We start from the raw sequence: 23,285 nt of genomic DNA, 5'->3' as shown, positions 1-23,285 counted from the left end.
ATATTCTAGTACTTTCTGACAGCTGATACAAATATTAAATACAGTGAAACCCATGTAAACCGGACACCCTTGGGACCAATAAAAATGTCTGGTATTAATAGGAATCCAGTTTAGAGAGGTTAAATTATGTACTGGTTTTTAGAAAGGGACTCTGAAAAAAATCCAGTTTTGAGGGTATTCCGGTTTACAGAGGGTCCGGTCTTGAGAAGTTTCACTGTCCATAAGACAATTGGTGTGAATGAATGTATGTATACTGTACTTGGAGAATAGTTAACTGTTACTATAAACATGTAGCTAACTGTCTTAAGATATTGACATTTGACCCGAGCAAGATCGCGATAAAGCCAATATCTTAAGGCAGTAACCGTTTATTCTCTATATAGAGGTTAATTTGTAGATATCACATATATTTGACACTGATTATCCTGCAATTGAACAAGCAGACTCACAGCATGTTACTTTTATGATCAATCTAGTTCTAACTGTACTTTTTATTATTATATTTACCATAGTTTGACACCCAATAGCTGATGTATTTTTCATGCTGGGGTGTCGTTAAACATTCATTCATTCATTATTTTTATTATTATGTCATACAAAATGCACATATTAATATGACACCATTTTTTTTGTACAAGCATATACCTTATACCCATTCCCATCAGTGTCCCATGACTGGTATATCAAAGGCAATGGTATGTGTTGTCCTACATATAAAAAATCCTTTGTTGTTAATGAAAGGAAAATAAACATAGCAGGCTTTCTCTAAGATTTCAGAATGACCAAATATTTAACATACAACAGCTAATGATCAATAGACCAATGTGCTCTAGTGGTGTTATTAATCTAAACTAACCTTTTTTGTTTGATACCCAATATTATTGGCAATAACATCTTTTTTTTTGTCATGGGGTTTTATTACAAATTCATTCATTTCATTCTTTTCAAGATGCTAGATTTTATTGTTAATCAAGGCTAGGTTTTAAATTCAAATTAAAAAATATATAGTTTATGTTTACTATGACACAAACGTTATTTGTACATATTGCATGGAAATGAATAATTGTGTTAAAAAAAGTATGAACATGAATTTTTTTTAAATGTAGAATGAAGTAAACAAATTTACTTCAGGTCACTGACCGAAAATATCTATAAATGTATCTGAACAGTGTCATATCATTTCAATATATATACTGATCTAAGGAGAAATTACAATATATAGTAGTTATCCAAGCAGCCACTCAAGTGAGTATTGAAATGGCTTCTTAAAACAGCTGGCTGCTTAATAATGGTCAAAAGATCTGTACTATTTTCATATGATTGGGAATAACAGCAAGGTATAGTCTTTTAAAATTAATGGCTTCCTGGTGTTGATCAATTTCTACTACTTTTATATGATTAGGAATAATAGTAAATACAGAGCCTTTTAATACTGCATGGTGGCTGGCTAAATGAGGCTAGTTTTACAGTAGTTTCATTATATCCAAATCTGAATGAATTTTTTTTATTCTGTAATCAAAATCGTAACTCTGCATAAGGCAGTCGAAAGGATGTTTTAGGCCAAGTCCTGACTGCTTGCATGATCTACTGTCAGGTGTTCATCCTTAAGAAACTTACTGTTTGCATTTACCATAGTTTGACACCCAATAGCCGATATATTTTTCATGCTGGGGTGTCGTTAAACATTCATTAATTCATTCATCCTTAAGAGGACTGCCACTCCTAGGAGATCCGTAACAGGATGTTACATCCCTCCTGCACCATCTGTATGATTGCCATTTCCAAGACTAGGTTAAAAAACCCAGAATATATACAGCTGTGATAGTACCAGGTTTTTTTTACATTCTACTTCCAAATTTTCATTGTATTCTGTAGTTATTTTAATTTATTTTCATAAATATTTCACCAAATGTTATGATAATTGAACATTAACTGTTTGTGGATATAATAATCATAAACCTTTATTTCAACTATTGATTAATGTATTTCAAATTGACGAAAGTAACAGAATCTTAAACTTGTAATATTATTAGCAAATGTAAAATATTCAACAACAGACATACATGTATATATTTTTCAATCTTGAACTGAAATTTTTCCAGATCTTAATTTTTGAATGAATATATACTTAAAACAAAATGTATATATATATATATATATATATATATATATATATATATATATATATACACATTATTTTTCAATACAAAGCATTTAAATTTCCAGAAAAGACTAAAAAACGTACATATGATCTTTATCACACAAGGCATAACCGTTAAAAAACCCTTTGATGTGATGATCAAAAAGCATTCTTCTACAATATAAATTGGCAACATCCTCGAGAACCTGCCTAGAAGGCCCAACAAATGCAAAACTATTTCACATTTATATCAGATAAATATGAAGCAAGCCAGGCACCCAGAAAAATAAAACAGTATAGCCTTAGGTTCGATCATGTGTTATTTTCTTATGTTACTAATGGACAGATCAAAATGATGCATTAACTCTAGGAGCCCGGGGCATATTGTAATTATCACTCAATATGGCAAAAGCAGACTACGATTGGTAGACAGACACTTTACATGCAATTCAACTAAAATGCATGTCACTTTTAAAAGAAATCATTTACAACAAATCAACAAATAAACCTTTAATCAATACAGTACCTTGAACAGAATACATATATATGTACCATTATCTGAAAATAATAACTACCGGTATGTCAAGGGCTAGCTATTGAATCAAAGGTTTTTTCAGTGCTTTCCCATTTTTCACATTGACCTAAGATTTTATTCTTTATGCAGTCATAGTGTTATATTACATGTGCAAAATAACGTTACAAGCTTAAATTTTAACAAGCAATATCAAATGAACATTGTCAAAAAATATGTTTATATGGTTGGTGTTCTTATCTACCTTAGTGTATATGCTTGATGTCCGATTTCTCTGTATATTTCAATATTATGATAGAAAATTAAATTAACTGAAAAGCAACAATCTTTTGAATATTTACTAACTCAAAGGGCTATAGCTACATGGATTTAGTAATTAATAATATTTTGTTCCAGGCAATTTAAAAAAAAAGAAGTAATTCTTATCTTATGGCCCTATATTTCTGTTTACTAAAACACTGCATAGGTAAGAAGAAGAACAATTAAATAAATTTATATATTATAATCTTTAAAAGTTTGCTGTAATAATCCTATCAATACAGGGAACATTTTGTTTTAAAAAATTTGATTAGCGACAGTCGCGAATCAATTTTAAAATTGATTAGCAATCACTTATTTTGATTAGCGATTTCTGTAACATTAGTATGGTTCATTAAATATGAACAAAATAGTTTTTGCAACCTTTATATCAACTTTTAGTGACATTTCTAGTTCAGAACCCCAAAGAACAGAATTAAATTTAGAGTCATTCAGTAAACTCAGTGTTGGAGGATGACTCGCAAGCAATGTTTGGTCTCTTCGATGCAACAGTGTCCACCGAGTTCTCTTTTTTGTCGCCATTGTTTTTTAAAACAACCTTGCTCGAACTACGTTTGCTGCGTGACGTCAAAATTATTGGGAATAGACGGTCGATTAAGGGGTCATTTCAAAACTATATGCGCTATACGATGTGCTAACTAATTTCACCTTGTTTTAAAAATTATTCTTGTCAAAGATTCACGTAATTATTTGCAAATTGTTGAAAAATATTCGTAACCTAAGAGCTAAACGTCATAATGTTATGGTGTCTATCGGTGGGTGGATATCTGAACAGCCATTTTACCACGTAAAAGCTGTGCTCCTAATCGGAGGGTTGCAAAAAAGAAAATATCTGATGAAACTTGGAAATCTACACCTAGATAAATAGTTTATTACAGTGATAGATTTACATGTTATCAGTGGAATATTTGGGGGTTAAGGACGATCTTCAAAATTTAATACTGTCAAAAATATGCATCGTGACATTTAGCGATATGTTTTAATATTGTGTAGCGATAGCCGGAAACTGCATCGCGTTTCGCGACGCGATACTGAACAAAAGGTTCGCTGCAATATCATTATTTCATAAATTAAATTTTACCATTCATTAAGTATCATTATTAAACTGTGGTAAGACTGCAGTTACTTTTAAAAATGACATAATCAGTTCAATCTTTACAAGACAGGATTCATAACCATATATTTCAGCTCAAAGAGTATTCTTGATTAATTATTTCTGCATACATACAGTACTTGTTTGTAAGCGTTTAGATGAAAAGTCTTTGAAATAAAAATGTAATTAACTGTAAAATGTTTTTAAAAAAAATGGATTGCCAATTACTGTCATAAAACATAAATATTAATCTCCATAAAAGCATAATTAATGTGCTTTTGTGTAGTAAATACAATCTTAACATCCTATTACAAACTCATCAAACATAAAAGTTTTAAAACATAGATCAAACTTGGAGTTATCGCTGAAAAAGGGCAAAAAAGAAAACTGTAGTTTGATTTCACTTATTATTCATTTGGTTAAAAGCATGTAAAATAATTTTAAAAAAACAAAACAAAAAAAACCCCACCACCAACCACCATGGCAACTATATTTGTATACTAAATAGATCATGAATAACAACACTTTGGAGGTCATCCTACATTTGTGTTCATTTAAAAGGATTAAATGTGGGAGAATTAAAAAGGCTTTGGAGACGCACATGCAGAAATTGTGCTGAGGGTTCTTCGCTGTAGGAAACAAATTATTAAAGGGGGTCAGGTCATGCTCTCCTGGAAAATAAATTTTTAAAAAGAAAATTTTCTTGAAGCAGGGGGAAGGGTGGGGTTTTTTTTTCGACCACCAATCCTTCCTCTGCACATGTGCAGAGCCAGTTTATCCTAGCAGCACATGTAGCACATGCTATGCCCCCCCCCCCCCATGCATCAGGGGGGGCCTATGGTTATGTGTACATTTATTTTCCCCAGGTAATTTTTCCCCTCTCCCCAAGGGGGTTGCAAAATATATATCCTGGGAAGGATGTCCCGCTGATCCTTAAACCAACACTGCACATGTGCCTGCTTTGTAGAAGTAAATTGTTTCTTTTTTTATTTAATTGAAAGAAATATACACAAACCTGAAGCACCCAGCAATCTTCATCACAGAACAAGCTCTCCCCAACTGACTGGATCTGAAAAAAAGTAAAAATAATTTAACATATATGCACAGAATAGTGAAACCGATTTAAATCAGATCTCGCCATTTAAGTTGAGCTATCACTCTCACTCCCCATCACTACCCTGAGACTATTTGAAGGAGAATAATTTTTAGCTTTCCTTAGCATGTGAATAAGTAATTTGTATGGTATCACTATAGTAATATCTTAAATGTCTTCCCATAATCTAAATTAAGGAATCAATTCATCACTGCCCTCAGTTTTTTTTCACATTTAGGTTTGTTTAAATCAAATGTTGTTTTGACCAAGTAAAGCACTGTTTGGTGAAGTGCTAGATTTACTGAGATTTTAGTGTTTCATTGAGAAAAACAATTATATTACATATATGTCTTTTATAAGACAAATAAAAAAAATGTATACCATTAAATACACTATTCGTTTATTTAAAAAAAATAACCCTTCAGGGCAAATGGTACCATCATTACAACTGACCCAGTAGGACTGAGTCATAATAATTTGGGTACCTCTTACCCCTTCCCACATGTAATCATTCTTGGAACACCCTTTAGGCCTTTTTTATTTTTATACTATGTCAGATATAGATGACATTCTTCCAATGACTGCTGTGTTTCTTGTCTGCACTTGTAACTCACTTTCACTGTCTGCTTTATAAATACTGTATAGTTCTATAGTGATTCTGTTATTCTTTCTAGTATGTACTTAGTATGCACTTGTAAGTTAATTTTGCAATCTGCTTTATAAATACATGTGGTTCTATAGTATTTCTGTTACAATTTCTTGCATGAACTTGTAGCTTACTTTTGCAACCTGTTTTTCTAAATCTATACATGTGGTTCTATAGTAATTTTGTTACAATTTCTTATACACATTTGTAACATATGCTTTATAAATACATGTGGTTCCATAATAATTCTGTTACAAGTTCTTGCATGAACTTGTAGCTTACTTTTGCAGCCTGTTTTTTTTTTTAATTGATACATGTGGTTCTATAGTAATTCTGTTACTATTTCTTGTACACATTTGTAACTTATTTTTGCAGCTTGCATTATAAATACATGTGGTTCTAAAGTAATTCTGTTACTATTTCTTGTACACATTTGTAACTTACTTTTGCAGCCTGGTTAATAAATACATGTGGTTCTATAGTAATTCTGTTACTATTTCTTTTACACATTTGTAACTTGATACATGTGGTTCTAAAGTAATTTTGTTACTATTTCTTGGACACACTTTCTTTTGCGGCCTGCTTTATAGATACAAGCAGTTCTATAGTAATTGTGTTACACAGGTAATTACAATGTAATAGGGAGGAAAATACTTTTGTCTCTGGTAATGTATTGTTTCTCCACTCGTGGTGCATTAACTGCGGAGAAAGTGCACGACAATCAATAGTGGAGAGCTGTGCATGCAGTTGCATGGTTTCAGCATGTCTATAACAAGCTAGAAGGGTGACTTGTCAACAGATCACTTCTGTATGGCAATGTAAACACATCCACATCTGTCACAGATTTATTGACCAAAACATGTCAGAGGTAAAGTAACATGATGCCACAGACACCAATATTTAATGAACCAGTATATTCTGTTACAAGTTTACAATAATTATACCCATTAAGCTATGATTCACAAAGGCAGTGGTCTAGTTATTTGAGTACCCCGGTATTATATATATGTAACATGAACTATATACTTCAAATACTGGTACACCTTAGGTGTTCAGATCTAATTAACTTAGTTAACAGGTTGCTTTGCAGTCATGCATGTTCCAGCAACAATGTCTAATAATATACTACCTTAGCATAGACACACAAATCATCTAATATACTACTATTACTAGTATACTGATGGAAATAAATAAAAGAACACATGGTATTGCAGACGAAATTTAATTCACTACTAACGTAGTAATGTCTTATTTAATGATATACTCAACATATTTTTATTTATGATTATATGGTGTCAGACATATGATTAAGGACCACACAGATATTCAGAGAGGAAACCTGCTGCCACACTTCATGGGCTACTCTTTTCGACTAGCAGCAAGGGATCTTTTATATGCACCATCCCACAGACAGGGTAGTACATACCACATCCTTTGATATACCAGTTGTGGTGCACTGGCTGGAATGAGAAATAGCCCAATGGGCCCACCAACGGGGATCGATCCCACATCGAGCGAGCGTCTTACCACTGGGCTACAGAGTTGTAATGAGTGACTGAATGTCAGTCATGTTGAAATGACTGCTAGTAATACGGTGAACCTCTGACAACAAGGACTGAAAGTTTTAGTCTCAGTCTTTTCTTGCTGATAGTATTTGTGTGATCTCTCATTTCTCTCCATCAGTATAGTTAAAATTTGTTTCAAAACACCACGTATCAGCTATTGGGTCATCAAACATTGAACATGTAATATTCAGATAAAACCCCTACTGTATACTATGTAATTAGTTTTGTATGTGATGTTTAAATATGTTCTATGGATCACTGATCGGAAATAAAAAATAGTTAAAAAACCAAATCTATTATTATTATTATTATTATCATTTTCCATCATTATGGTCAAAGTCAATTAATTTAATATGCACATTCAAGGAAAGCTGTTTTAGCACAAGCTGTTCTGATGTGGGCCAGGAGGAGAATGGGGAGGGGAAAAGGAGGGGCTCACATTCTTAAATAACACCAATACAAGGGAGTACTGACAGCACTGGACCAGAAAATAATGCAAGGGGATTTCCATCCGCAGTAAAAGATGCTTTACATACACTTCGACACACCCTCAATACCTCATACCATGGGCTTTGATACTGATATACACATACCAGTCAATGGGACAGAAAAATAACCCATTGAGTCTCCTGCAAGTTTTTCTACCCTCTGAGCTAGATGACACTCCTTTTTATTTATAAATTGACATGTAACAAGCAGCCATCTCTCTTAAAAATGCCTCATTTTGGTACTCCCTTAGATGGCTGCTCAATACACGACAAGACTGTATACATACTTATACAGTAGCAGTGATTTATATTAATGGACACTATGACATGTTTCTAGCCAAAAGATCCTTTTTAATGATTAAAATTACATATTATTTACTCAATCCAGTTTTAGCTTCGATAGACATCAAGACAGTCAGAAAAACAATAGATATAAAGACATTGATATATTCTTAGAAAACAAATATGTATTTACATTGTTAGAAAAAAAACCCTTTTAGCAGTAAATGTTACAATGGTTGCAGTCAGGAATTTCTATTTATATTGCATGTTTCAAAAGTATTGCTTTATAGTTGTCATGATTTTTATGTAAAGTGGAGATTACATGCATGCATGAATAGGCAGTCTGTTTGCATGTATGTTTGAGAAATAAAAATGATAATAATATGCCTGAATCATGTTTAATGGTTTATTGGATCTTTGTACTTTCTATTAAAAAAAACATGAATGGAAAAATATAATTGTTTGTAGTTTATGTGCTGTACATTTTCTATGGTTTTATGGCTGTGAAAACTATATACTCAACAACAAAAGTTTAGCTAATGTTAAAAGAAATGGCATAACATTTATAAATTAACCTACTTTTATTAATTAGTATTCACATCTGAAATGTTTACCATTTACAAACAACATAAACTCATCAACCTTTGCCTTAACACAACAGGAGGACCTGGTTTTCTTTTAAGTTTATTCAACCATGGCAAATTTAGATGTCATAAAAGATATTTGCTAAACTTTCGTTGTTAAGTATATATGATGCCTAATTAACAAATGTTATATATTATATAGCACATATAATATTAATGCTCTTTTTTTTATTTAAATATATATTTTTGACCCCAAAATCGGACATTTGAATGATGTCTCCTCAAAAGACATGCTACGTGATTTCTGGATGTCAGATCATTGATCGACATCTAAAGTCTTTGCCTTCTGTTAGGAAAAGTTAATACAGCGTCGTGACCATGCACACAGAAATCCCAATAAATGTGTTTGGCCAGCAAATAGATGTTCTCTCATCAGTTAAAACTGTCCGTTAATTTTGTTTCTGATCATGTTCCTTACACATTTCAGTCAGGTTTAGTTACCATAATGAAAACTTGTTGAAATTTAATATACCAAAGTGGTCTGCAACATCTGCTAACAATGTTAACCATAAAAACATGGTATGCATGGTGCGCACTACAGGCATTTGTTTCTTAAAACTGAAATACCATAACATGTAATATCAAAAACATAGTATTAAAATTTTACATTTACATAAAAGTTTTATCTATGTCTTCTAATCGAGACCTAAATATATACCAAAGCATAACATTTTCTCATGAGACACATTTTGGTAAGTAATCCAACCAACTCATAAAAAATTTACAACTCATTTTTTTAGTTAAATGCAGGGGGGTCCCACTGAAAATGCGCTCATTACTTGAGTTTAAAAACATTAAAATTAAAATAACTTTCAGTTGTAACACGTTTATTGTTCCATTGTACTGTGGCAGTGAAACAAATATTTTTAAAGAAAGATTTTAACTTAAAAATATAACACAAATGCTTAGGTGCGCAGACTTAAGTGCCACCAGTGTATCTATTTCATACCTGTATAGGAAAAGAAATAATAAAAACAATCAAATGCTTATTTGTGCACCTTCTATGGAAAAATAGGTTTTACTAAACTAAATCTTTTATATAAAGGATTGCCTAATACAATCTATCCAATAGTTCCCCCCCCCCCCCCCCCCCCCAGCAACAAAACAACAAACAAAAATGTTCACCCCACCCCAGTTTAACAAGACCATAACATCATTAAGCAAACACATCTGATTCCAAATGTCAAAAATACAGTATGAAAGAATATTTCAAAGATGGGAACATGTTATTCTAGAAAGCCCACAATGTATATTAACTGGAAAATCATCAATCATGGACAGTCCAACAACAAGTGTTGGCTGAAGACATCATGAAAAGTTAAGTGATGTCAAGGAGAAACTACCCAGTAGTTAATGTATACCAGATTAAAATCAATGACCCAGTCAAAACGAATCCAGGACTTGCATACTCTGCCATTTGCCAATTTGCCAACTGAAATTTCTTTAAAATTAACCAATTTATTTGTGTGTCTATGTTTGTGTGTTGTTATTGTTTGTTTATTTGTTTTGTTTTGTTTTGTTTTGTTTTGTTTTGTTTTGTTGTAGATTTTTTTTTTTTTAGTAATTATATTTGTAATATTTTATATTTAAATTCTTTATTCACCAGTCCCTACCCCAATTTATTTATAAATCAGGAGTGGAGAAATCCTTTGAGAAAGTTTGTTTTGTTTAACGTCACCACTAGAGCACATTGATTTATTAACCATCAGCTATTGGATGTCAAACATTTGGTAATTTTGACATATAGTCTTAGAAAGGAAACCGGCTACATTTTTCCATTAGTAGCAAGGGATTCTTTTATATGCACTATCCCATAGACAAGATAGCACATACCACAGCCTTTGATGTACCAGTCGTGGTGCACTGGCTGGAGTGAGAAATAGCCCAATGGGCACTCTGACAGGGATTAATCTCAGACCGACCATGCATCAAGTGAGCACTTTACCACTGGGCAATGTCCCATCCTCCTTTGAGGAATGCATACTTATTTTCATCCATTAAAATAGTTCAACCCTCCTATTTAGAATAATATATAAGCAGAATTAAACATTCATTCACTACTACAGACAGAGTAGTACAGACTTTTATTACTTTGCCACAATTAATATAGATATATTAACAATTATTAACAAACATTATGTGTACAATGTAGTTAATTTCTGATTTTAATAATTTATTTTGCAATCCTAACGCTTGTTTAGGGTTTGTTTCTGGTCTCAGTTTGTGTATTTCTGTTATAAATAGATCACAATAGCTAATAGGAGGTGGTTTGAAAAAACCCTGAAATATTAAATATTTGAAATACAAAAATTTTCATAAGGAAATAACACATTCTAAATTCAAAAAAACTATTTCCATTTCTTTCAATAACTTTTTTTTTACTTAACATTACCACAAAATAGCATTTAACTTGGATACAAAATGTCATAGCCCAAGGATAAAGAGATATAATGTAGAAAACCAAAACAGTGGGTATAACAATAAACACATGCTAATTGTGTCCTATACACTTGCAACAAATAGAATATCGGGGGGGGGGGGGGGGGGGGGGGGGGGGGGGGGGGGGGGAGAGAGAAACAAAAAATAGCATGTACAAAAACAGTACATGCTAATTATACCCTTCCCGTAAAGCAACTCCCACCAAGTTCACGAAAATAGTCGCTCACTAACTATACGTTTGGCCGCAAAAGTGGTAGGTCAACACCCACTTGATAGCCATTCTCTTCCGTAATTATAACGGAGGAAGGAGCAAAACAAAACTTATTTGAACGTAATGCATTTTTGTTGCCATCTTGTGGCTATAAAGAAAGGCCATAGGCCCTACCACTACACATACTTAGAAAAGAAAGAAATGCGTGTTTAACACTCCAGCATAGGTCATGTTAATCATCAGCTATTTAGATCACATTCATATGGTAATTATGAGACATGCCTCCAAGACACTAGACCTGATGCACTCTAATATGCGACATAAAAATTGCAGCGAATGGCATAATTATTCATAAAACAACACATTTTCTTGAATTTTGATAAATCTCATTAATTTATACTGCTAATGCTATATATCAGGATGTTTGTTATCTTCAGAAGTAGGAGGCTGTTTGAGAAAAATAGGTGGATCTATCTACTAAGCATAGTGAGATGCATAAATTTAAGCATAAAAAGACAGCAGCAGTGACAATAGCCATCAAAAATAGCTGCATACACTGCCGTCTAATGGAACACTGTCACTCCATGTGTATATTAAAATTACAATTTTTACATCTAAATTGCAAAGAAGATGGATGTTAAAAAGTTAGTTTGTTTTGTTTGATGACACCACTAGAGCACACTGATTTATTAATCATCAGCTATTGGATGTCAAACATTTGGTAATTCTTATACATAGTCTTAAGACAGAAAACCCACTACATTTTTTCCATTTGTAGCAAGCGATCTTTTGTATGCACTAACCCACAGACAGGATAGCACATACCACAACCTTTGATGTACCAGTCGTGGTGCACTGTCTGGAACAAGAAATGGCCAAACTGGTTAACAATGCCAGAAGTAACTACTTAACATTCCCTGAAGTGGTCAGACTAAGCCTACAACTAAAAGCTGATGGGGAATGGCAGGTGTGTGGCACACAAGAGACAAGCACCTGTCATGGTTGGAGGGACAAGGACTGGGATATGGAGGTGGATAGCAAAGGAAGTTGAAACACAGGAGTTGCCAGATCGGGAAGAAATGAGACGGAATTCAAAGGAGAGAAAAGAAAGGAGCAGTGGTATAAAAAAAATAAAAAATAAAAATAAAAATAAAAATTAATTGCCCAACTGGTCCACAGACGGGGATAAATGCCACACCAACCAGGCATCAGGCATGCACTTTACCCAAAAGATAGATGCATGTTTACATTTATTTTGTAATCACAGCTTATTAAAAATAAACATCACCTTCATTTTGTCATTTATAACACTAGATGTGTTAATATAAATATACACACAAATCCACTATTCTAACACAGTAACAGTATCACAGTCATATAATTAGAAAGCTGCAACAGTCCATGCAGATGTTAGTGAAGTATCTTGCTTCAAGCTGGCAGCTGGAGAAATTTCAAGATAACCAATGATAAGCTACAGGTAATCATTTAGCATTTCACACTAATGTACGAGTCTTGGTGATTACAAATGATGACCCAGGAGTGTTGGGGGAATAACTGTACAATAATAATCATGTTATCATTAACCTCCAGCGATTACACTGTCAATACCAGTCACATTATCTCAATTCTGGATGGAAAATACACATGTAGGCAATTACAGGTACTTAAAATCAGTACAATCTCCATGCTATGGTTATTTACTTACATACACGTTTTGACTAATTTAACACTGTCTAAAATCACATAATGCTTACTGATTTGCAAGAATAACTACTCTACAGCAAGAATCACATAATGTTTACTGATACACATAACAATAAAAACTTAGCTGTTTTAACATGTAAACTGTAAACATTTTAGTGTTTGACAACAGTTACCACCAGTCATTTGTGTTTTTGTATTAACTTATTAAGTAAATAAATATGTATGTATATACTACAGTTTATTTTATAATGTAGAGGGCATGCATAGCCAGATTAAGCCTTGTTTAGAAGTTTGTTTTGTTTAACGACACCACTGGAACGCGTTGATTAATTAATCATTGGCTATTGGACGTCAAACATTTGGCAATTCTGACTTGTAGTCAAAAGAGGAAACCCGCTACACTTTTCTTAATGCAGCATGGGATCTTTGATATGCACTTTCCCCACTTTTCGTGCATTGGATGGAACAAGAAAAAACCCAATCAGTTGAAGGAAGGAAATTTTATTTTTTTATTTTATGATGCGCTCAACCAATTTTATTTATGGCTATATGGTGTCAGACATATGGTTAAGAACCACACCGATATTGAGAGGAGAGGAAACCCGCTGTTTTCACTTCATGGGCTACTCTTTTTGATTAGCAGCAAGGGATCTTTTATATGCACCATTCCACAGATAGGATAGTACATACCACAGCCTTTGTTACGCCAGTTGTGGAGCACTGGCTGGTACGAGAAATAGCCCAATGGGTCCACCAACGGGGATTGATTCTAGACCGACAGCGCATCAAGCAAACGTTTTACCACTGGGCTAAGTCCCCCAATCAGTTGAATGGATCCACAAAGGTGGTTCGATCCTGCGACGCAAGCACCTCAATCGAGCACTCAACTAAGGCAGCTAAATCCCGCCTCCAAGCCTTGATCAGAGCAGAGGGCACAGAACATTTTAGCTCTGGTCTCAACAAGAGTGTCACTCCTAGAGCACCAGTCTGATGTTGGGCAGAAAATCTCTCATATCATTATTTTATATAGATTTAAACTTGAAGAAGTTTTATTAATAAAATTTTAATCATATTTTTATAATACAGAACAAATGTTAAAGTTCAAATCTTCTTTGTTTAATGACACCACTAAAACACATTGATTTATTAATAATTGGTTATTGGATTTCAAACATTCAGTAATTTTTACATATAAAGTCATTTTTTCAATTAGTAGCAAGGAATCTGCTATATGCAACATCCCACAGACAGGATAGCACATGCTATGACCTTTGATATACCAGTCGCTGAGTCATCGTGCACTGGCTGGAATGGGAAATAGACAAATAGGCTCACTGCTTTGTTTAATGACACCACTACAGCACATTGCATGATTTCTTAATCATTGACTATTGGAATTCTAACGTATAATCTTTGAAACTGAAAAACCACATAAAATAATTTTTATTAATTTATTTGTCTGCCCGGTCTAGTTAAGATCAGGGGTAGGGGAAAATACCCCATTTTGCCCTGCTACACACTACAACTAAAATATGCATGTAAAGATGTGCATATGCAAAATCAAGAAAGTCATGCATATACATAATTAATAATGTTGCTTGCAAGTTGCTTTAGGAACTAAAATGTATACCACACAATACACATTGTATCATGGCTACATTGTAACTTCGTTGTGAAGTGTGAACATCATCTTGCTGAAATGCATTGATTTTATGTACAGTAGTTTAAGAATCAAGTTATTCTTGCGAACCAGATTCAAAGGGCATTCAGCCAGCAGAACACACTGCTTCATCAAAGTTCATTTAAGAGCACACACAACTTTAAAGTGAACAGAGAATGTGAATTTGAATTGAATAATGGAGTTCCTGATCCCATTTCCTGAGTAAATGTCACTGAAAAGATCTCTGTAGATCAGCTACACAGTAGAAGCTCGAAATAGGGCAAAGAGCAACTAAATAAACCAACTCAAGGTTCCAGAAAATTTGCTGTCCATCATTCATCACAGATATGTACATCAGAAGTTCCTCTATGCCCCACAATTCAGTCAACATTATATACCGTACCACACAAGTGTTATTAACATTTGGGTAACATGTTCAGTTTATATCTAACAATCATCAGCACTTCGGTGAGACATGATTAGGTGGTGAGATTTAAAATTCAAATCTGATGTACTTTTCACCAAGTCTAAATTCAGTAGTTAGATACAAAAAAAAATCACCATGTCTGGAGTTGATACATAACCACTTGTCTGATTTTTAAAACCAATTGTAGATGGTTAAAGTTGTACAAGTGTTAACACACATCTCAGCAATAAAACCAAATTATTTTTTTTAAATGTAATAAAAACTTGTACCAGTTTATTGAGTGCTAAATCTATTTTATCTGCAAGCACATTTATATACGTGTTTAAAATATTAATTATGTTTAAAAATTTATAATTATTTTTTTCTAAATGGCTATTCATGCAAAACGCATCATATATATCACAGAAATTCCTTCTGTAAGCCAACTGCCAGGCATATTTCTTGAAAATGACTCTGTGGTTGTTTAAAATTGTGAAAGATCACAAGCTGTGAGGGGCTGACGTTCACTGTCAGCTGCTCTATCAAGCTGGAGCTGTCTCACAGCCAACTGTCCATGTCATGTTTTACTTTAGTCCTGTCCAATGCTCCACAGCACATGCTGAACAATGACAGCTTATTCTAACAGGAGGTAATCTCTCTCAACACAGTGTGCGATTTTGGTTTAAAAAATTTAAGTGTCATAAGGACTCCCTGTATGCAAATCTATAGAGCCCGCCACCAACCCAGTGAGTCCTACCATGTCTCCAGTAGAACAGAAGACTCATTAAATGTTTTGCATGAAACCAAGACTGGTTCCCCAGAATTTTGAGATATATGTTGACTGTGTCATTTCGAAGAATCAATGTAATTTTTACAAATAATTTTTACGAGCCAAGCTAGAGAGTGCTATATGATTTTTGTGAGCCTAAGGCTCCTGGACTCTCCTCAAAATTGTACAATGCAACACAAACATATTCATTCTTTTTTAAAATTCTGATTTAAAAGTACACAGTCCTCTACATTAGAACTGTTTTGTGACCATTTTTTTCCATTGGTGACTGAAACATTGCATATTATCTATATTAAAAATGGATATAGGTGCCATTCGGCTCATACATGGAAAAGTTAATGTAGAGGGCTGAGTATGTATTTAAAATGGCGAGACACTTTTACAATTAAAAATAAATTTCAAACCATGAAATAAAATAAAACTAATTTATGATAAAAAGATATTTGTCAATATTTTTCTTTAATTTTTTTAACATAAACAAAATATATTCATTATTTTTTTAAATTTTGATTTAAAGGTATGTATTTAAGAAGTCAAGACACTTATACACTTAAAAATGTATTTCAAACCATTAAATAAAATAAAATTGATTTTGATAAATTGATAAATATTTTCCCTTCATTTTTTTAACATGTATTTTATATGGATTTGAAGAAGAAATAAATGAACACAATAGAAATATTTCTTGAACATAGGTCAAAATATCAATCTATATGTTAATCATAAAATCTAAATAATAATCTCAATTTTAGACATCTAAATACATATACACATTATAAACTTCATTCATGTCAGATGCCTTGAACCGATTCAAATACAAAACCTCTGAGAAGGCAAGAACGTGTAAGGTCAGAACATAAAGAGTTAATCACATGGTTACTTTTCTGAATTAACTTCTGCAGGAATTCGAGAAAAGACTGGCCCCACACTGACTGGCCCCTCCTGATTATTGACTCCTACTGGACAATGGGTCTGTCGGAACATTCAATCAACTGCCATTACCACAACACTGCTCCCAATCAGCTTGAAAGATTACTCCAAAAATGGTTGAAGCCAATTATTGATATTGCTTTTGAAAGTGTTTGACCCAGTCAGCAATCATAATGTTGGTAAACTTACTCTTATTAAAAAAGAGAGGCTAATTGTGATATTCTATAACCCTATTAAGTATGTCAATCAGTAGGAATTATTTTTAATTAAGTTGAAAAAAGGAAGAGGAGAAATAAAGACGAAATTGTGGCTAAAATCAAAAGTGAATCAAGTCCAAGTTATAGCAAACATTATTGTTGGTTGATGACTGACAAGGATTTCCAAGTTATGGATGTCTGGAAAAAGTGAACATTATTAGCAAAGCATTTTCTTATTTTGAAAGATTTTTTTTCTTCTTCTAAATATTGTTTCAGTTTTCTGACCACAAACTTATGGCTGAATGTGCTTACAATATATACTGATGGAAAGAAATAAGGGATCGGATGGTTATGTTATATAATTTGAATTCACTATACAGTAGAAATGACACAAGAAAACCTGAACTTTAAGTTGTTTTATTGAATATTAATAACGGTTGTGTCCCCCATACACCTGCGCAACTTCAGCACAATGTCGGGGCATACTTTGAATGAGAGTATGGATGGTAGCTCTTGGAATGTTGTGCCACTCGTCTCGGAGAGCCAAGAACAGTTGATCCACGTTTTGGGGCGCAATGGGGCGTTCACGAACACGACGACCCAAAACAACCCACAAATGTTCTATTGGATTCAGGTCTGGACTTTTTGCTGGCCAGGGTAAAGTTTGGATATTGGCATTTCTTAAGCAGTCCACCGAAACACGGGCTATGTGAGGGCGTGCATTATCATGCTGGAACTCAAAGTTGCGTCCAACCCTGCGTGAAAATGGTATCACTACTGGTTGCAAAATGTCATCCCTGTATCGAATACCAGTGACTCTTCCATCAAGCCGTATCAGATCTGTCCTGTTGTCGTAGATTATCCCGCCCAACACCATTACAGAACCACCCCCGTATCTGTCATGTTCTTTAATGGTGCATGCAGTGTATCGCTCATTAAGACGGCGCCAAACACGCAATCTTCCATCAGCATAGTCAAGATTGAAGCGACACTCATCACTAAACATTGTACAACGCCAATGACGTAGTTGTCGTACCCCATATTGATGCACCCACTGTAACCTCAATCGTTTGTGTTGGACTGTCATCTTGATTCCAATAACTGGTCGTCGACTTTTTAACCTGGCTTCTTTCAGTCGATTGCGTACTGTTCGGTCACTGATTCTTAGCCGACATATAGCCCTGAATTCAACATTTATTTTAGACGATGGCTTAAATCTGTCCCGTAAAGCAATCGTGGCGAATCTGACGGTCCTGTCGAAGGGTGGTGACTTTACGTTTCCTCGACCAGGTCGCATTTTCACGTTGCCAGTTTGTCGGTACAGGTTTCATAACCTTGATATCACGCTAATTGACTTCCCAAGAGCAGTTGCAACCTGTCTAAGTGATTTTCCTGACCTAACCATACCCACAGCAGTCCATTTTTGAGCTAAAGTCATGTATTGTCGTACCATTTCAAAACCTTTTCTAACCTGTAATCTCCATACAACAATAATTTATATACCCGAAAGAACATTGTGGAAAAATCGTGGAAACATATTCTGCACGTGCATTACATTACAGGGAGTGAGTTTAGGCTCAATCAATAGCGTTGAAATTGTATGGGAGTTAATGCAAAACGCGCAATCATGACCCTATTTACTGATAGTAGAAAAACGATCCCTTATTTCTTTCCATCAGTATATTTATAACTATTATGTTTACAACTTGCACATCCAAATTAAAATCTGGTTGCATATGAAATAAAACATTAACCATTTAGTATCAAAAACATAAAGACAACTACAGTTGCAATAAACTTGTGTGTTTTCAGTTTCAGCGAATAAGTACTGTCAACTGCCTTTGATCCAACATGCATGTACATTTCTGTCAGTGGTTTTAATGGACTGCACCATTAAATAGTGGACAAGGTGTCCCAACCTTTAAAAACACTAATATGGCCAGTAATACATTTTCACATCACCTAGATGACAACATGCAATAGTAAATTAAAATAAAAACCACTTTTCTATTTTTGTAATGCTAATGTTTTGTGACACTGACCTCTGATCAAGTGACGGAAATGGAATTTGATGATGGTCCTAAGGTAAGTGAATCCATTAAATAGTTTGATCTAAAATGTATGGAGATCAAACAACAGACTGCACACACAAACATGGACAGCATTATCACAGTGAATGTACTCCCTATACACTTTTGCAGTAAAGGAGATACATGTATTAAAGAATTAAAACCAAATCCTCTTGTGAAGTTTGAACACACAATATTCAACTTTCATGGCATACAATTAATACAATACTGTAGTATAATAGTAGTAGTGTACATGTATACATGCAATAACATTAATATCTTTCTGTTACGTGAAGAATATCACAAGATTGTAATAAACCCTGAGACTGCTATTGTACCAGTATACAAGTTTTTTTTATTAGAAAACCACTGCATATGAAATGAACTATCGGTAATCAAAATAAGTTAGCAACAAATCTGGCAGACTTATCTAATAATTATACACACAAATAAACATACTGTAAATCATACAATATTAAGATCTAAAAATCAGTTATTGAAAACTCTAAATTGTTACTTTAAAATATACAAATATTATAGTAACTTAAATGTATGTAATGTACATGATGATGATAAAAAAAAACCCCATATATTTATTATGAAAAGGTATTCAAATGCTGTTTAATATTAAATACTTTTGTTAAAACCTTACAGATGAGCCTTTTTTTTTAATGAAATGTGATTTACAGTATTGCTACATGAATGCACATGAATTTTCTATTTACTGTTAAACCCATTGTTGACATTCATTACAGTCTGTCAAGTCCAGACACAAAGAAGACTGGCTGTTCCACTTCACATACAGGAAATAATTCACTCAATAGGACAATTATGAACAGGATACTTTTTCAAGAATGGCAGCAATAATGATGATTATTATTCTCTTGAATGGCATGACCCACAAAAAGCAAAAAGCATTATCTTGTCATTAAAATAGTTTAACTTGTTTCATAGGATAAGAACTGGTGTTTATATATATATATATATATATATATATATATATATATATAAAACACACACACACACTCACAGAAGAAAGTTCTGGTGCACTAAAAAAATTGGTCTGAAACTAACTACAAAGTTTGTAAATGGTTGAAATTTTACAAGATCTTGACATTGATAATTGTGCAAATTATTTCAATTTATGAATGATCAAATATAATTTCTTTAAAATGAGTAGATTTTTCCTTCATTATAATTAAACATTTAAACATAAATATACACCATGTGCAATATTCAGGAACTTTTTTCTGTCAGTATATACATGTATTATGTGCTGGTTGATTTGTCTTAAGTGTTTGGTTAATGTGCATATTGTGTGCAAGAAGCAATTTAATATTGCAGAATGTTTTTATAAAACACTGTCAGATTTTTATAATAAAATTAATGTCTTTTGATTGGGCCTTTGTTCCATAAGGTGGATTTGGAAGCCACACACATACTGTATATTTTGACGTAAGATTTTACATTGCAAATAATCTATGGAGTGGTATATTATACACTAGTAGTTCAGTCATAAAAACAATTGGTTTGATAGTCATATATGAGATGTTTATCATTATAGGCATCTATATTAAAATATTATAATACTTGTTTAATCTTGCATTTTTCAGTAGGGTAATAACCCTTTGTCTGCATAACAATTAGATAGTGAAGAGAAAATACAACTTACTCAGGTACTGTGATGTAAAACAATTTTAAAACGCAACAACCCAGGCACTTTACTTTAAAAATTCAACACCATTACCACCAATTTCATGCTTAAACGTCGTAAAATATTTAAACTCCAAAGTTCTACAGGTATTCGTGTTAAGAGTGTTTTAATTACAAAGAATGACCCATTGAAAGAAAGAAACACACTGGCCATAAAATAAATAAAAATTAAACTAGCACATTGAGATGTTTTCCTGTCCGAGAGGACCCGAGCACAGGTATTTTACAACATGCCACTGGGTGCCAAAACAAGGAAGTGAATGAATGACAGACAGAGAACCATTCTGTCTTGTGAAAACACACACAGACAACAAAACAAAACATGGAGTAAACATCAAATTGTAACAGAAAACCCCCCCAATGCATTTGATTTCTGGGATATCTAACATTACTAGCATTTATGATAAGCAACATCAGTATGCTCTATAGTTTGTAAAAAAGAAAAAATTAATGGTAAAACAAGGAACAAAAAAACTAATAAGTTATTACATTGCAAAGAGGAAGAAGATGCGAGTGATTTTTTTTTAAAATAAGAAAAAAATACCATTGATTTCTAAATTCTAATAAATGGGGTTAAAATATATGTCAAGTTAAAAAAATTCTTTTCAGATGTGTAGTGCCTGAACTTAATGACAGCAGACTTTGCAATATTAATTGCTTAAAGTCAGGGGCTTTACACCGATAGCAGTTTTTTTGGTTGAAGGCATAATTTTTGTTTTTTTATATTTGTTGCAAAAGTTTTAAATTGCTGTAGGCAGGCTACAAATTGCTGTAGGCAGGCTACAAATTGCTGTAGAAGAGCATTTTCCTCATGGCAAAACATTAAATTTTGTTTAGTAGCACCTAAGGTAACAAATTCTTAAATTCGAGCCCTGTAAACATTTTTTTTATTAAGCTAGCTAAGCATTAGAGGTGACAACTGTACACTGTATTAGCAAACATATTATTAAAACCAAATGTATTAACAATAAATAGTCACCGAAAAATAACCAAAACTCTGTAGATTCACCCTTTTTTTAACTTATACATGTTTATACATGTAGCTTTTTTCAATAACAAAAGTACATATTTGTAATCATATTATACAGATTCTCCTTCAGATTTACTGGTATTAATTTCAAATGAGAATATCCTCAGTGCTAGCTGGTACATGTATCTGGACTAAAAGTAAATGAAATATTGTTCCTGTTTTAAATAGGTCTTTCTACTTCCTTAAAAAAAGCTAACAATAACCTGAAATATAACCTACATGTACATGTAACTGCTACCTACCGAGCAATTTCCTCTCTTTTTTCACAAAAGCTGTATTATTAAAATGCCTTGAATGGATTTACTGAAGCTACCATACAATTTACTACAATGCAGATGATGTGGTAAACACAGGTGTATTATATAGCACCTAATTAAATCCAACTTTAAAAAACCCTAAAACATCAACATGTGCTGGAATTTAACACCCTCATAAAAATCAGTTTTTGTGGAACTTCCTTTTTAAAGAAATGGTTTATTTAACGACACACTCAACACATTTTATTTACGGTTATATGGCATCAGACATATGGTTAAGGACCACACAGATTTTGAAGAAACCCGCTGTCGCCACTTCATGGGCTACTCTTTCCGATTAGCAGCAAGGGATCTTTTATTTGCGCTTCCCACAGGCAGGATAGCACAAACCATGGCCTCTGCTGAACCAGTTATGGATCACTGGTCGGTTCAAGTGGTTTACACCTACCCATTGAGCCTTGCAGAGCACTCACTCAGGGTTTGGAGTCGGTATCTGGATTAAAAATCCCATGCCTCGACTGGGATCTGAACCCAGTACCTACCAGCCTGTTGACCGATGGCCTAACCACGATGCCACCGAGGCCGGTAACTTCCTTTTTATTACTATAAAGATAACTAAATTATTTTATAACAGACCTTTATAGAATACTCTGGGATATGGTTACAAGAGAAACATATACATATATATTTAAGATTTATATACAAATATATATACAGGGTTTTATTACCTGTTTCTAGACTCCGAAAATTGGCACCATTCTCTTAAGACTTGTTTTATAATCTCAAGTTTGGAGTATCAATGTAAATAAGTATCATTTTTTATTATGATATAAAGGCATATTTTGAAAACAATACATAAGACTTGATATTAATTTGAATAAATACAAGTATATGTATAGGATTAGTCTTTTTGATTCTAACAAAGCTTATTAAGATGTTTTTAAATGAAACTGAAAATTCCCCAAATTTTATAAAACAACGCTAAAATTCCCAAAGTCAAAGCCATAGGTGTCGAAGTCAAATTTTAGAAATAAAACCCTGATATATGCTTCTCTTTACTACAATACTATGCATTTTC

General features: G+C 33.3%; 1 protein-coding gene across 2 annotated transcripts in view; it reads right to left on the bottom strand.

Moving 5' to 3' along the window:
• The window catches only part of LOC121372345 (proto-oncogene tyrosine-protein kinase ROS-like), a 98,132-nt gene that overhangs the window by 65,777 nt on the left and 9,070 nt on the right, over positions 1-23,285 (bottom strand). For both annotated transcript variants that reach the window (XM_041498647.1, XM_041498648.1), the window contains exon 2: positions 5,099-5,152. In XM_041498647.1, the coding sequence (XP_041354581.1) occupies positions 5,099-5,152 (54 nt within the window). The remainder of the gene's footprint in view (positions 1-5,098; positions 5,153-23,285) is intronic.

Source organism: Gigantopelta aegis, chromosome 4, assembly GCF_016097555.1.
Source record: "Gigantopelta aegis isolate Gae_Host chromosome 4, Gae_host_genome, whole genome shotgun sequence".
Lineage (NCBI taxonomy): Eukaryota > Metazoa > Mollusca > Gastropoda > Neomphalida > Peltospiridae > Gigantopelta > Gigantopelta aegis.
Note: the sequence above shows the minus strand (reverse complement) of the source record. Positions and strands in the feature narration are given on the sequence as shown.